This window comes from Nipponia nippon, unplaced genomic scaffold, assembly GCF_047370975.1.
Source record: "Nipponia nippon isolate SJK-2023a ecotype South Korea unplaced genomic scaffold, ASM4737097v1 scaffold_1, whole genome shotgun sequence".
NCBI lineage: Eukaryota > Metazoa > Chordata > Aves > Pelecaniformes > Threskiornithidae > Nipponia > Nipponia nippon.
Window position 1 is genome coordinate 162,285,472 of NW_028262290.1, and position 14,435 is coordinate 162,299,906.

The following is a 14,435-nucleotide window of genomic DNA, read 5'->3' on the forward strand; positions in this document are numbered from 1 at the left end:
ATCATATGATTCTGCATTTTCATGGCAGAAAAAAATAATCAGTAACTAAAATGACCATGAATACTTACCTGTCCTGTATTCAGTTGTGGAGGCACCCATTCCTTCTGCAAAGGAAACTCAGCATTCATTGAGCAAATGAAGACATTGCCTCTGAAATACTGAGAGATTTTTAACCGAAGGAAGATGTTATCCATGGACCTGTAGAGCGCAACCCTGGCAGGAGCTTCAGATACCAAAGTTGTGGTGATGCTTTTACTTGAGATAATGTCTTTTAAATTTCCTTTACGGCGCCTTTAAAAGCCAACGCTGCACAGCTGCACCATCTCGTGGTGCGACCAAGCCCTGCATGGCCCAAGCCTTTAAAACCCTCTTCGTTTTTGTTAAGACTTTGGTCAGGTATGTATAAAAGCCGAGCGTTCCCACCACCAGGCCATGCCGCAGCTTGGCCCGCCGCAGTCCAGCACCGCAAAGTCCCCTCGGACCTCCCCCAGCTCCCGTCCCATCTGCCTGCTCACCCTCCTCTCTGGGATGCAATGGTCCAACCATTTTCCAACCGCAACCATCGTCATCCCAAATATTTGTTCACGTCCCTCTGGTTATTATTTCGAGATCTATTCAGCAGACTAGAGATCAGGCCAGTGAACTATTGTTCACCTGAACCTGCCTTAACTGAATTACTAAGATGTGTTAGAGGATCAAGATGAGATCAAGGCTCCACTCACTATTTAGAGAAAATATTAAAAGGAAGATTAAGGGTGACAGAGGTACATAGCCCCGTGATGCCGAGCCAAGGGCAGGGCCTCAAACGCTCGGTCTTAGCCCTACTCTTACACAGCACGTGGCCCCGCTAAGCTGGAAACGGGCTCAGGTCTTGACAAAAACCTTCCTCTCCTCTCCTCATAAATGCATTTGCTCATGAAGGAACAAAATAGCCCCAAACACCAGATATTATGCCCGAAAACTTCAGTGTGCTTAAAACATGCATAAATTTTACGTGTATCTGTGGCTCTCAGCCTCTCACGGTATGGCATGTAGCAACCAGGTCATTACACAGAGATCAGAAAAAAATTCTAAAAACATTTCCAGAATGAACTCCCTATTAAAAACACACATGAAAATATGGCAGACTTACATATTTCAGTGGCTTAATCTGCTGGCACGTGCTTCATTTACACCAAACTTCAGCACAGTACTTACATGCTACTGTCCGAAGACCTGACTCGGAGCCGTGCGCCAGATGAAAAGCAGCTTCACATGGTCGCCTTGAACAATTAAGTAAAAGGCAGCTCCCCCAGTTCCCTCCAGTTTGCTGCAGGTATAAATGCTGTTTGACTGTAGACTGGTCATCACTGGTTAACCCAAGACCGGTATCGGGTCGCCTGCTCAAAATCACCACTGATGGATGTACCCACAACAGGCGTCTCCAGGGGCTGCAGAGACGGATGCCACCGCAGCCGGGAAGAAAGGCGGTGACGTGCCTCCTGCTCCGCACGCAGGCCACCCTCACCCGTGCAGACCCAGGGCAGCCAGGCGAGGAACCAGCCCGCTGCTTTACGGGGCGCCCTTGAACGCGAGACGAGGGACGCTGCACGCGGGAACGTAACCCGGGTGGTATAGGAAACCCCGCAGTCCTGCATCACCCGTTCTCTGCCACCACCGTATCCCCCCGCTCCCCAAAATCCAGGATCTTGCTTCTTTCTCATCTCCCGTTTATGTACAGGCTTCGGTGGCTTTGGAAGCAGCAAGACTGTTGAATTCAAATCTCAGCAGGTTAACAAAAAAAGAATGGGAACTGAACCTACTGCCAAATACGCTGCGAGAGGAAGAAGCCCCCGATGCTTAGCAGTCAAGGCTTAAATCTTTATTAAAGCCCAGCAAGCCCGAAGAGTTGGGACAGGAATGGAAGGAGGAGAACTTTCTGGCCTGATTCTGTGAAGTCTTTGCTTTCCCCCCCAGGGGAAGGGCACACGGAGGGGAGAGGGGGATTTCTGGGGGCGGACCTCAACTCTGTGCATTATCAGACATGAAGAGGATGAAAAAAATAACACAGATAGTTTATTGTCAAACTGAATCAAAGCATAAAAAAAAAAAACCACAAAGTTACACTGTAAAGAAATCTGGTTTTTATCACAAAAGCTCATTAAAATCTGACAAAGAAAACAACCCATTGTCAAGCCAGTAACTCCTCCAACAACCCCCCGACTCTTCGAGTGCAACATTTATTGAAATGCTGGGAATTCATAGGTGGTGCACATTGCATTTGTACGAACAACACGACCAACCCTCGTTACCAGTAAGAACAGCGGTTCTCAGAGGGGGTGACACGTTTCTGGCTTAACGGTGACTCCTCTGTTCGCCTTCAAGCAGCGACAGCCTTGTCCTAGCTGGAGTCCAGCCCGTGATGATGGCTAAGGCTGACGGGGGCCAGCTGCGTTTTGTTTCTTTGTCCAGCGTTTTCCTGCAATTTACATCCTGAGCAAATGTGTCGACATCACTAAATTAAAAGGCGGTTGCAAAATTAAACAATGCCAGTCACACAGAGACGAGCGGTGGGAGGTCCCCAAGGTCCGTGTCCGGGGAATACAGCTGAGATGACACAGCCATCACCTCAAAAATGCAGTTTGCTGCTGATTTAAGCAATGACCAAACCTAACCTTTTTAAATTGCTGTTTGGGAAGGTGTGTAATCGCACATGCAGACCTACTTTATTGAGTCAAATCAATCTCTATTAAGTCCAAGATGCTCGTGTATGTCCTGTGCTTCAGAAATGCCGATTAATGTGGCATTAGGCAATTACAGGACGACCTGCTCCTCAGCACAGCTCCCTGCGAAACAGCACTGGAGAAGGCTTTAAAACAAAACACGCCTGGAAGCTTTTCAAGTTTGAGTTTGCCAACCTGTCAAAACCAATATTTTACCCAAAAGATCATTTATTTTTCCAGTAGCTCCAGCAGAACCAACAGCGGAGTCCAGGAGAACTTTGCCTGGTCTCCTGCCAGCACAGCTGGGCTGGGAGGGAGGCTGGGTGGCGAAGGTCGCTTGCCAGGAAAACTGCCGGAGACTGCAGGATCCCCTGGAGCTGCAGCCCACCTGGAAGAGCCCTATCCCATCTTGCAGGGAATTTCAGAGCGGTTGGCTTTCCTTCTGAGTCAGAACACCATAAAAAGGGAACAAAAAAAAAATAATATTGGAAAGCTTATACATAAATAGATTATGGTGCATTCGATTTCGCAAACACTTTCAATCAGCTAGGAGAGAACAACAGTATCTTTCTCACCACTATAAATGAGCTGTTTTATGAATTTTGAAATGCTTGTTTTACTGAGTGAAAGAAAGGCATCTTTATCCTAAGTAGCAGCTAAGGAGATTGGTAAAACTAAAAAAAAAAAACAACCCCAAAACCTAAAAAAAAATAATAAATCAAAAACCCCAACCCATCAGTACAAAGTAAAAGGCAGCCTAGGTCATTCCAACCGATCACAGGAATAACTAAAAAATATTTTTAATTGCAACTAATGAGCTATCTTGAGCCAGCTGCTTATTCTAACAGGCCTGAGGTTTTTTGCTCATAAAGCATTAATAATATGTGTCTTTTCCTAGAAAGGAAGGCTCTGCCTAAGTCTTACTGTGTCAGATAAAAAGTCCCAAAATAGACTTCCCAACCAAATAAAGTGTTTTATTCAGATATTCATTTGGATATGGCAGTGATGTTAAGAACAGCTATTCAAGTCGCTGAAGTAAGCCCTTCAAAAGAAGTCACACAGCTTTGAGACTTGAACAAATTATTGTATGATCTCATCCAAGAGATCTAAATAGCTGGAACATCTGCCAGAGTCACCACCAATTTATTTAGCAGAGTTCATCAGTAGTTCATCAGCTCTGTTTGCACAAGCAGGTGCCAGGGCAGTCAATAAGGAGTCCTATACATGACTTAAAAAGAGAGGGGGAGGAGAGTGGAACAGAGATGGGTGATTTTACTGTCTAACACGGATGTGCATTAGTAGGAATAAAGTCCCTGTCAAATTAGGGCAGTGACTATTCCTGAAGGAGAAGTGCAGAAATTCTTTTTCCCAGAGAAGTATTACATGCACAAGTAACTATATTGTTAAAATTTTTTTATTTGTGACAGTAAAGAAACCATTCAATACCTGATTGACAACACTTCTCTCTCCTGAAAACACTCATATGGTATCTGTAGTGTTTCTCAAGTATCGCTGGATTGTTCATTGCATTAAAGTGTAAACAGCTCCATTATTAGGAAAAAAAAAAAAAGAAAAAAGAAACAAACATTTCCATTGCTTACTCCTCCGTTAAGAAGTTCCCAAAAGATCTTTAACAAGGAAGAAAAAAAGTCAGCTGGATTTTTACAATATAATGTGAAACAGAAAACCGACAGCTGGTTTTGCATAGTTAGCCCAGAGATTTTTAAGCCATTGCCCCACGCAAGTCTCACCTGCCCTCCTCGCCCCACAACGGCAGAACATCACAGCACCTTGGAAATCAGAGGCACAAACTTGGTTTTGTTTTACAAATAGGGCTGTGCGGTACTGCGTTTTATTAGTTTAAAAAGAATCTGTAAAACATAGGATTATGTGTTTGTAAATTATATAGCTACAGATTTTTTTTTTTACACTGAAATGTCAAGAGCTGCAACATCAGTACACACCAGTGTCATTTAGATACTTTATTGTCCCCAACCAGTCTAATCAAAATCATGCTGTGATAAAGTGATTGCATACACCGATAACCAAATCTCTTCAGGTGTTGAGTTTCTTCCATGTATAACTTTGCTGTTTAAAAAAGATTAAAGGGCAAAACAGAGAGACAAATTATTCTTCCAAAGCTACCTAAATGAACACGGCAATATTGTACATTTGCTACGATCTTCCATTCAAAACCTGCCACGCTTCCTGGTGGTTAACAAGCATTCTGCGCACAGCCCTAGTTTACAAATGGCAATTTAATCGTAACACTTCAGTTGGATTTCAAGCATCTAAGGCATTCTGCCTTACAGCTTAATTTAAAAATACCTATACAGGCAAAAAACCTTTTTGAACCCGACATAAAAAGGACAACAGAACTTCAGGCCAGGCAGCGTTTCTTTAGCTGAACAGAATGACCAACTGGAAAAGACTTTTTAATACTTCTATAATATCCAGAAATAGAATTGGAAACCAGGGTTTATAACAGCCCTGGTGACCTGGCATGCATTAACTGCACTTCAAAATATGCAAGAGATTCAGGAAACAGAAATTTTTTCCTAGTTTAATTTTTAAAATCTTGTATTTAAAATACAATCAAATACCCGTATTGCAAATTTTACAAACATTCCACTCGCTTTCTGACTTTACGGACAGAACTATATTGCTTTGTTAAAATGCAGAAACTCTAAATATATAGCGTATGTATATTCACGCAAACTTAACACTTGAAATGTCAAGTACGATGATAGTGTCAAAACCAACTATGACAGTTTGTTCCCTTTGGCCAAATGGGAATACCCAGGGAAGTCCAAACCTGACTGCAGAGCACTCCAAGGTTTATTTCAATGGGAATGAGTTTAAAAAAAAAAAAAAAATTAATCAGAAGTTATAGAAAATACTCTTAAGATACTAGCAGAGATCAAAACTGTTGCTAAGTTTTTTGCCTTTGTATTGTCATCAAGTGTCACTTTAATGCTGTACTAAGTTAAAATAAGTTTTGTTTTTTTTTTTAAATTTGTGGATTTCAACAGCCAAAATAAACAATACAGAACAAGTATGGTTGTGCAGAACATCATCAGAACCGTTCTTCCACAAGCTGGTGCAGAAGTTCAGTTGTCCATTATATGTGGATTTTAAAACTATACAAGACACTTTAATAATCAACATTCATTCACAGACTTAAGGCAACTGGTTCATGAAATCGCTGCTTTCATAAATGCAAACTAATGACATGGTTCGTCTCATGTACAACAGGTCACAACCGTTAAATGGTAATGTCTCGGTAGGGTTATTTATTGTCTAATTGGAAGATTGTTTGGTCTAATGCTAGCGAGAAAGTCTTTGAATTTTTTCAGCCATTCCTATCATACCTGCACAACTAACTACAACCTGAATACTTCCCTGCAAACTGGATTTGAAGCCCAGAAGCTACAAACACAGTCGAAAATACTGCTCAGAGAACAACTTTTTGGCAGCTTACAGTTTCATTACTCTGAAGTCAAATACAAAATTAAACAATCTTAAACTGAAAGTAAACGTTAATGGACTAACCAGAATCCATACGTCCTTTTTTTCATATTTTTTTTTTTTTTTAAACAACATAGGTTTTAAAATTTGACAGTTTTGTCTTTTGTTGTGGCACAGAATTATACAGTACTAAGGTAATGCCAACTGGTAAGAAAACAAAATGGTGATGCCATACAGACTCACGAGCGTTACGGGACTGCCTCTACCATCCCTCGCTACGAGGCCCAGCGAGCGGCTGGTGCACAGCCGCACTGCAAGGGGGCAAGTCATCTCTCAGTTTTATACTGCGCCTACAACAATCTACTCACTGCCTGTGTAGGCTGGCCTGCCCTTCTATGAATGAATTTGTTAAGCTGCTTCACCAATGTTTTAGACAAGGATGGCAATCCCAGTCCGTCGCAAAAATTTTTTTCCAAGTCATCAAGACTTTGAGAAAAACAGAAAAAGCAAAGGGGATCTACTATTCAGAATTTAGCACAAGGCTAATTAGAAGCACCAACTACTCCATTTAGTTTTCTCTGACAACAGCCAAACATAGCTGTAGCTTTTACATTTGTAGATTTCTGGTGCGGAAAATAATGAAAAGGTGACACTGGAAAGGAAAAAGAAAAAAATAGGTGTGCCTTGTTCTTCAAAGGCTTAAAACATTCAGAAGTTATTCTTTTGAAAGGGTACCTGTGACACTACAGAAGATGCTAAGCAGGTTCTCAGATTCAGAGATGAGACTTACTCAACTCCAAAGCCAGAGGACCACTTTTAGCGTAGGCTAGTAACTTCTGCCCTTCTAGCAAGACTCGATAAAGCTCCCAATCTGTACCTTACACCTTGAGGAAGAAGAAATACAAATCAGACATGTGGGAAAAAATACTTTTGCATTTTTATATACCAAAGAAAGGAGAGGGCTTCATCCCAATTGAAAAAAAAAAAAAGTTATTTAAAAAAAAAATATATCCTTTGCAGGTCACCTTTAACTGAGCTCTCTGGTATATCAGATACCGTAGGATTAATACATAGGGGTGGGGTTATGAAGCCTGCATTTTATTTATTGCCCAAGTTTGCAGCTTACAGAAAATGTTTCATAGCACAGGCACAGTGGCAAAAACAGTATAACAGCCGATGGTCAACTCCATTTGGTGAGTATACAGTAGCAGCAATTAAAAGAAAAAAGTACTCCAAACAGCTCAATACAGATCCAGCTTACCCAGATGGGGTTTTTTAAGAAAAGAATCTTAAACTAATAAATAGACCTCCTCCCCATTCTCCCAAGATAATGGTTTTCCAAAAAAAACGAGAGGCATGGCAGTTGTGCGTAAGCAGAGACAATAGAACTTCATCTGTCTAGAAGAAAAGGTGCTTTAGATCTCTTAGCCACCTTATTTTCTCAATTCCATCATTCCCTAATACTCAAACAACTGCAGATATGTTCAAAACTGTGCCCAAAATCATATCAGTGAAACAACCATGTAATTAACCCAAATCACCCCTCCCACAAACGCTTAAACCTTCTGAGCATGACAAAATGTAATACAACTTAATGTCATTGTGGAGACAGGAACCCAGCATCTTTGTTTCAACTTTTTCCTTTGTTATATATTACAGTGCTCTATAAAATTTTTCCTTTTTCCTTTTAAAGCATTTAGACAATACAAGACTAAAAGATGTCTGGAAATACGTCTTATACAAAAATGAATTTTTATCTTAAAATAACATTCAAAAAGGCACTTCATTCTGTAAGAAAAAATTCAGAGTCAGGTCAACTGCTCTAAGCAGGGGGGTAAAATTGTCTGCATAGTGGGAGGGGAAGAAAGGGAGAGAAATTCAACTGCTGAAATACAAGCTTCTTTTTTTGGCATGTTTTAAGAAAAGCTGATCCAGTAAAAGATGTCCATTTATGAAATTCATTAAAAGAGTCCCATTTAAAATAGCTTCTTTTTTTTTTTTTTTTTTCCTTTAAAAAAGTAGTCTGAACACATGACCGTAGGAGTCAGGCTTCTGAAGGCTTAATAGCATCACTCATGATTGTCCTTCGTGTCCAATGTAACAGGAAGATCAAGAGTAGCACTTCTGACAGGGGTGATCTCCCCAGAGCTTACATTTGAAAGGGCTGAAAAAGATGGAGACAGCCTCTAGCAACTTCAATCTAGTAGCAGAAGTCAGTCAAAGTTAAGGGCTACCTGTTGCAGAGTTTATGAAGCATACTGTAAACTTCTTCCTCTTTGCTTAGTCCTTCAAAGAAAGGAATAAGATCTAGCAGCTCTGTGTCTGTCATGTCATCAAACCAGGACTGCACAGGCACCTGAAACAAAGCAACCAACAAATGTTAAGATGACTTTACGATGTGAAGAACACATGAGTTTTGCCTATAGTAAGGCAAATTGCTAGTCATTAGCATTCGAGTGGAGTACCAGGTTCAAGTCCACATTTTCTAGTACGCAACATCAATCCCAAATCCAACTGTAAAACAGCTGACCTTCCAAATCCAACTGTAAAACAGCTGACATGCAGTTGACCTTCTCCTACATGTCCAGGTAACCTACATGACCCAACACTGGACAGCTCAATTTGCTCTGCCTCCTTGATACTCAGAACAGACTGGAAGGAAGAGACAGGTTATGAAGCTGTACTGACACTTTATTTACGGGCAAGCCTTTTTTTTCCCATCTAAGTATTATCAGTGTGAGTCATTAAACATAGGCATGCAGCAACAAACCCTGCTGGCATGAGGTTGCGGAGGAAATACTTAAACGGCAAGTACAGAACAGTTCTCCAATTAAAATATAAGACCTCAAGAGAGAGTTCAGAAAATAATACATATAATAACACTTCTTAAATATGTGGGCTGGATTTGGGGAAGGAGTTCTGTGTATCTTCACTATGGAAGTATACTGAGGTCTTTTAAAGACTATCTCGGATCTTGTTACAAGCCCTGGTTTCTGCAGAGACTCGAATATCAGTTAGCTAACAGCACATTTCTATACATGATTAAACCACCCTGACAAGGCCCTTAATTTCATCTCCCAAATTTCTACAGCTCATTATTTTCTTGGCACTGAAGTCCAAGATACCAAATGACAATCTGGATCAGGTTTTTAATTTTAACCATGAACATAACTTAGAGCTACAGCTCCTGGTTATTATAAATAGCAACTTTAAATCATGTGTGGCACCAACCAGAAAACTGTTTTCACCCAATCATTTAGGGCATCACAGTATTAGGATCTGAATTTAAGAGCTGATTGCTGCAAAATAAATAGCTCATGTAAAAAAAAAAAACCGCTATTCTGGAGAGGCAGGACCATGCAAAACAGTGTTCCTGATAAAAATGTCCTACGTTAATTTTAACAGTTCACAAAAAAGGCAGCCTAAAAACATCAAAGAAAACATTGTGCAGCCTGGCTGTTTAAAAGTCAATAGATCTAAGGCGAGTTCCAGCTTGCTCTCCTGGCAGCTACAAAACAGATGTAAGCATCTGTACTGATTGCAGCGATGGATGGAGCAAGTGCCAGACCATTCCATCAGTTTCTGGAGCCGATACGAAACACCGTGAAAACGCACATTGCTCCTAATTATTCTCCCTTGAAATACTGTTGCCTGCCTTTTATCCTTATTCCTAAAACTTGATGAACTTGTTGACTAATGTTTCTATTTATGAAGAGAGTTATCACAAAAATACTTAAAAGGAGAAACATAACAACACAACAGGATCTTGATTTTTTTTCTTCCCCTTAGCCACAAATACAGAACTCGGATAGTAACCAGTAAAGCATTAATTATCTCGTCTAATAAAATATTTTCATTCACACAATGAAAAAAGATGGAGTACCAAAAGTGAACCATCATTTCTGTAATCACTCCTCCAAAGAACAAAAACTATGCTGGAGGGCAGCTTCACTTTTCAGAGCTAGGTTAGTTATTCAGGTTCTACACTTTCTCAAAACTGATGGACTTCATGGCAAAAGCTAAAACTGAAAGCAGATGACCAGTCATGACTATGACAGACCATCAAGATCAGTTCGCCCTAATCCTTCACCATTTGGCAGTGAATACTGGAATGTTCCTGCAGTCTAAGAAAATACAGAAACTAATACAAGTTAGCATTCTGAAAGGCTATTTTCTGAATCAAAAAGTCTGGGCAAGGACCAGAAAGATAAAGTTATGCTTGAGTACTTCGAATACTAAGAATACTTACTGCATTTTCAGGATGGAAGATGTAAGATGCAGGAGAATTATCTACTATAATAACTTTACTCAGCTCACGTCCCAGTCGACTCAGATCCTTCACATAATTTCCTCGGTGGAAAACACAGGATTCTCTGAAGAGCCTTGCCCTGAACACACCCCAGCGATCCAGTAAGTCGGCTACCGGGTCTGCATACTTAAAAATAGAATTCAGGAGCCTGAAGTTAGCAATGTGCAGATAAGGTTACTTCACAGAACTATAGAAAGAAGGGACACAAAATAATTTCAGATAAAATGCCTTTTCTTCATTTTCTTCCCTGCTCCTTGTTAATTAACTTATATGCCTGCAAACCTGAAGTGATTAATAAAGAGATAATGCAAAAGTAGAACCGTTATCTTTCTATGGAAAGCTAACTTGCACTCTAACATTTTCTGTGATTTATTGATTAGGTTTTATTCTTAGGACCAACTTATAATTACCCTAGGAGGTACCTAGATGTTGATGGATCCAGAGATCTCGCCTAACATCACCATAAAACCAGCCAATGCTAACAGAAAATTTATATGAAGCCATTTCCACAGCTGATACATTTCCATGTGCCTCTGAAGATAAACTGCAATGAACGCATCTGAGCTCGATGCAGTTTTTTCAAATGATGCCCTTGGAGCGACCGGGTCAGTAAGAAACTTAAGATTACCAAATTGCATAATTGGACCACAAAAGATCAGACAAAGATGTTATTAGGAAAAATACCCATGTACAATACTGGGAAATTCTCTTTTTACATATAAGATGATACTTTAAGTGAGGCACAGCTTAGAATCCAGCAACTGATAGAAACTGTCCAAGGAAAAGCATCTAAATAAACCAGAACATGAAATAACCATGTACTTGAAAATGGTAGTTATAACTTATTTTTGCAGGATAGGAGTTACCATTTTCCTCTATTTTAAACTGAGAAACAAAACTGATGTTGAAATCAATCATCTTTTGACTATGAAAACTGCCAGACATCTAACTGCAGTATGAAATTGTTCCATTATTTAGGATTTTCACCATGTGACTGAACAGAACACAGTAAATGGAGCACAGGGAAGAATCCTCTGATAAGAAGGCACTATAGCAGATCAAACAGGGTCCTGTCCCCTTCCACCATCTCTACGCTAGGCTGGAGTAAAAGCTTACTATGCTAGAGTATTATTTAGAAATAATCAATGTAATTTTACAAACAAGACAGCACAAATACAATACATTGAAAGACATGAAGAATTTAAGATGGCTACTACTGCCATGTCTACGACAAAACTACCTACGAGGTACTACTGCTACTGGAGACCAGAGGGCACAAAATATTCCTGTTGATGTTTCAAGCTTTACAAAATGGCTAATTTTCTAACTCCGGATTGCAATTGCACCTTGACAGAATAAAAACGTGTTCCCAATTTTCAGATGCAGTAAATTTCTGAATCACTGGTTGATCATGTAGATAGCGTTAAATACAGTGTATTTTATTTCATGCCCAGCTTTAATATACTGCTTTACTCACACGCTATTTGTTCTAATTTCTCACTATAACCATGGTAACTTGTAAGCCTTTCATATTGGCATTATGAGCAACGCATGGAGGCTACATTATGAGCCAAGCCCATATGTGATGGCGTTACCATGGAAACACTTACCCACACACTAGCAGACAAAGTACACACTGTCAGACAAAGAAGCAGAAAAGAAGGGGAAAAATTAAGATAGTACCAACTGTGGAAATAATCATCCATAGAAAACCCAACCCAAAGTCCACTGCCCAGCACCGTAAGGGCTAATGAGATGAAGAGAGGAACAAACCTTGGCTAGACTGGCTGTGAAGAGTACACATTCAAAGAGCTCTCCCATCCTCTGAAGAAACTCATCCACATGTGGTCGTTTCAATACGTAAACCTGGAATGACAACGACTATTTAGGTCAAATGGTGTTTAAGGTGAAAGTTAAAAAAAAAACAAACAAAAAAACCCCAAACACTCCTGTAATCCTAACACTTGAAGAAACAAAAGTTAGCATGGGAGCAGTTCAAATGAAATGCTGAAAGAAAAAAAAATAAGTATACAAGATAAAAGTAGACATCCAATAATGAGAGATTTGAATGCATGGGCTGCCAAGACCCATGCTGATTATGCAGTTCCAAATACTGTGCATCATCTGGAGTGATGCTTCTTGAAAAATCTCATTAAAGGCAAAGAGAGACAGTAGGGCTTCTCAAGAAGCGAGGATTCAGATCTCTCAACCGCAACGATTTTGGTGCTGGTGCCTTCAGTACTGAAGGGGTTTACAGATGGAATAAATGTGATGAAACCTCTATGATGACAGGAATTGCACAATAGGGGAACTGTTTTCTTCCTGTGGCTAATTCTTTCGTTTTTTTAAATTCCAGGCACTAAGCACCTATCTCACTACGGTACAGTTATCAGTCATCCAGCTCTGCAGACACCTTTCACCAAAAATCTTCATAGCACCATGAGGAATGTCTAGCAAACGCTGCTTTCAAAATTCGGTGGCAAGGTCTACAGCATCTTCTGCTGGGACCGTGCCATAAAGACGGTCAATACCCAGGATCTCTCTCCTCTTGAGCAGCTTGGTTAGCTGCTTGATAGCAAGCTTGATAGCTTGATAGCAAGGCTATCTTGCCTTTTTGCACTGACAACCATACAGGCACAGCTTGGCTGCCTACTGTCAACAGCCTGATTAATAAATATTAGAGCCTCCTTGCCTCTCTTTTCAGAGCAAGCAAGATGATTTGCGTTCACAGAAAATACCAAGATAAGATAACTGCTGCTCAGAAAGCTTACAAGTAGTTCACAATATACTGGGGAGCTGAAGAGGGGAGTCTGCTTGAAAAATATTTATCTATCTTGTTTGCACTTAGATTAAAGTTTGAGAGAAAACACTGGCAGCATGTTATCTTCTTCGTTTGGCAAATAATCCTTCATACTAGAAATTTCAAGTGAAGTCTGGCATATAACTGAATTCATGAAGAATTGCAGGACTGATGCAATTTCAGGAATTTCTTTCTTTGATATGCAGAACTAGATTAATTGTATGTATTTTACTACATTCTTATTAACAAAAAGGTAAAAAACATAAGGCACCCAGAGAAAAAGCCTGAAGGAGAAAATTATGGAAATGCCAGCTTGAACTGAAGTGTAACAATTAAAGCCTTTAGCAAAAGAACGAAAAAAGTTGCGTAATAGGGACTTGAAATTGCAAACCTAAAACTGAAAGCAAAGTTTTATTAAAAACATATATGATGGAGCTGTACCTTAATGACTAAAGCAGAAATGTTAATTATTTTTCCACTTTGCTTTATGTAGCATATAGCTCATAGCATGAAGACTTGATGGGCTTTAAGTTATTTCTATGAAGTTTAACTGAACTATTTCTGGCCCCTCAAATTCAGAACCTTGATACAGATCACAGTTTATAACCCAGATTGATTTTTTTTTTTAAACAACCATAGCAGCACTTAACCAATTAATTAAATAAATGTGACATTTTATGAATTAAATACAGTTAACAGATGTACTTCAACACCACTCTCTTTCCAGATAATTACAGCAAGGTTTCCTGTATTTCACCAGGCATAAACCAAGTAATTTCCTCTCCTATAATAAGGCAATTAATTTTTCACTTAAATCTTACTACACAAAGTTGTTGTGTAGTATTTCCTTTCCAAATTATATCTTGAAAATTTTAAAGACACAGGTAGAAAGACAGTTGCAGTCCCTCTGCCTTTGGGTACCCAGAAAGAGACTGTCCCGCTTGCCAGTTATAAGAGGAAAGACAGCAGGATGCAAGTGACTCCTTAACTCTACAGTTCATAATGAAGCTTTTAATTCTTTAGCCTTAAATTATATTCCTACACTTATTTTTGAGGGCACAAAAGGGACACCCCAGAGTCTAAAAGTCATTCTTAGATAGTAAAGTGCTGGAATTTAGTATTAATTTCCCTTTTAAAACCTAATGTTTTCAGCCAC

At 39.8% G+C, this 14,435-nt stretch overlaps 1 protein-coding gene across 20 annotated transcripts in view; it reads right to left on the reverse strand.

Moving 5' to 3' along the window:
* Positions 1-2,035: 2,035 nt before the first annotated feature.
* Positions 2,036-14,435, reverse strand: part of CTDSPL (CTD small phosphatase like) — an 85,789-nt gene continuing 73,389 nt past the window's right edge. For 8 of the 20 annotated variants that reach the window (XM_087731235.1, XM_087731169.1, XM_087731268.1 and 5 more), the window contains 4 exons: positions 12,253-12,345; positions 10,420-10,605; positions 8,405-8,526; positions 4,101-7,054 (listed from right to left, as the gene is read on the reverse strand). In XM_087731235.1, coding sequence (XP_087587361.1) covers positions 7,015-7,054; positions 8,405-8,526; positions 10,420-10,605; positions 12,253-12,345 — 441 coding nt within the window. In that variant the 3' untranslated portion in view covers positions 4,101-7,014. Of the gene's footprint in view, positions 3,145-4,100; positions 8,527-10,419; positions 10,606-12,252; positions 12,346-14,435 lie in introns of those variants that run through there. The other 12 variants (XM_009475348.2, XM_009475350.2, XM_009475349.2 and 9 more) reach the window with 7 other exon arrangements.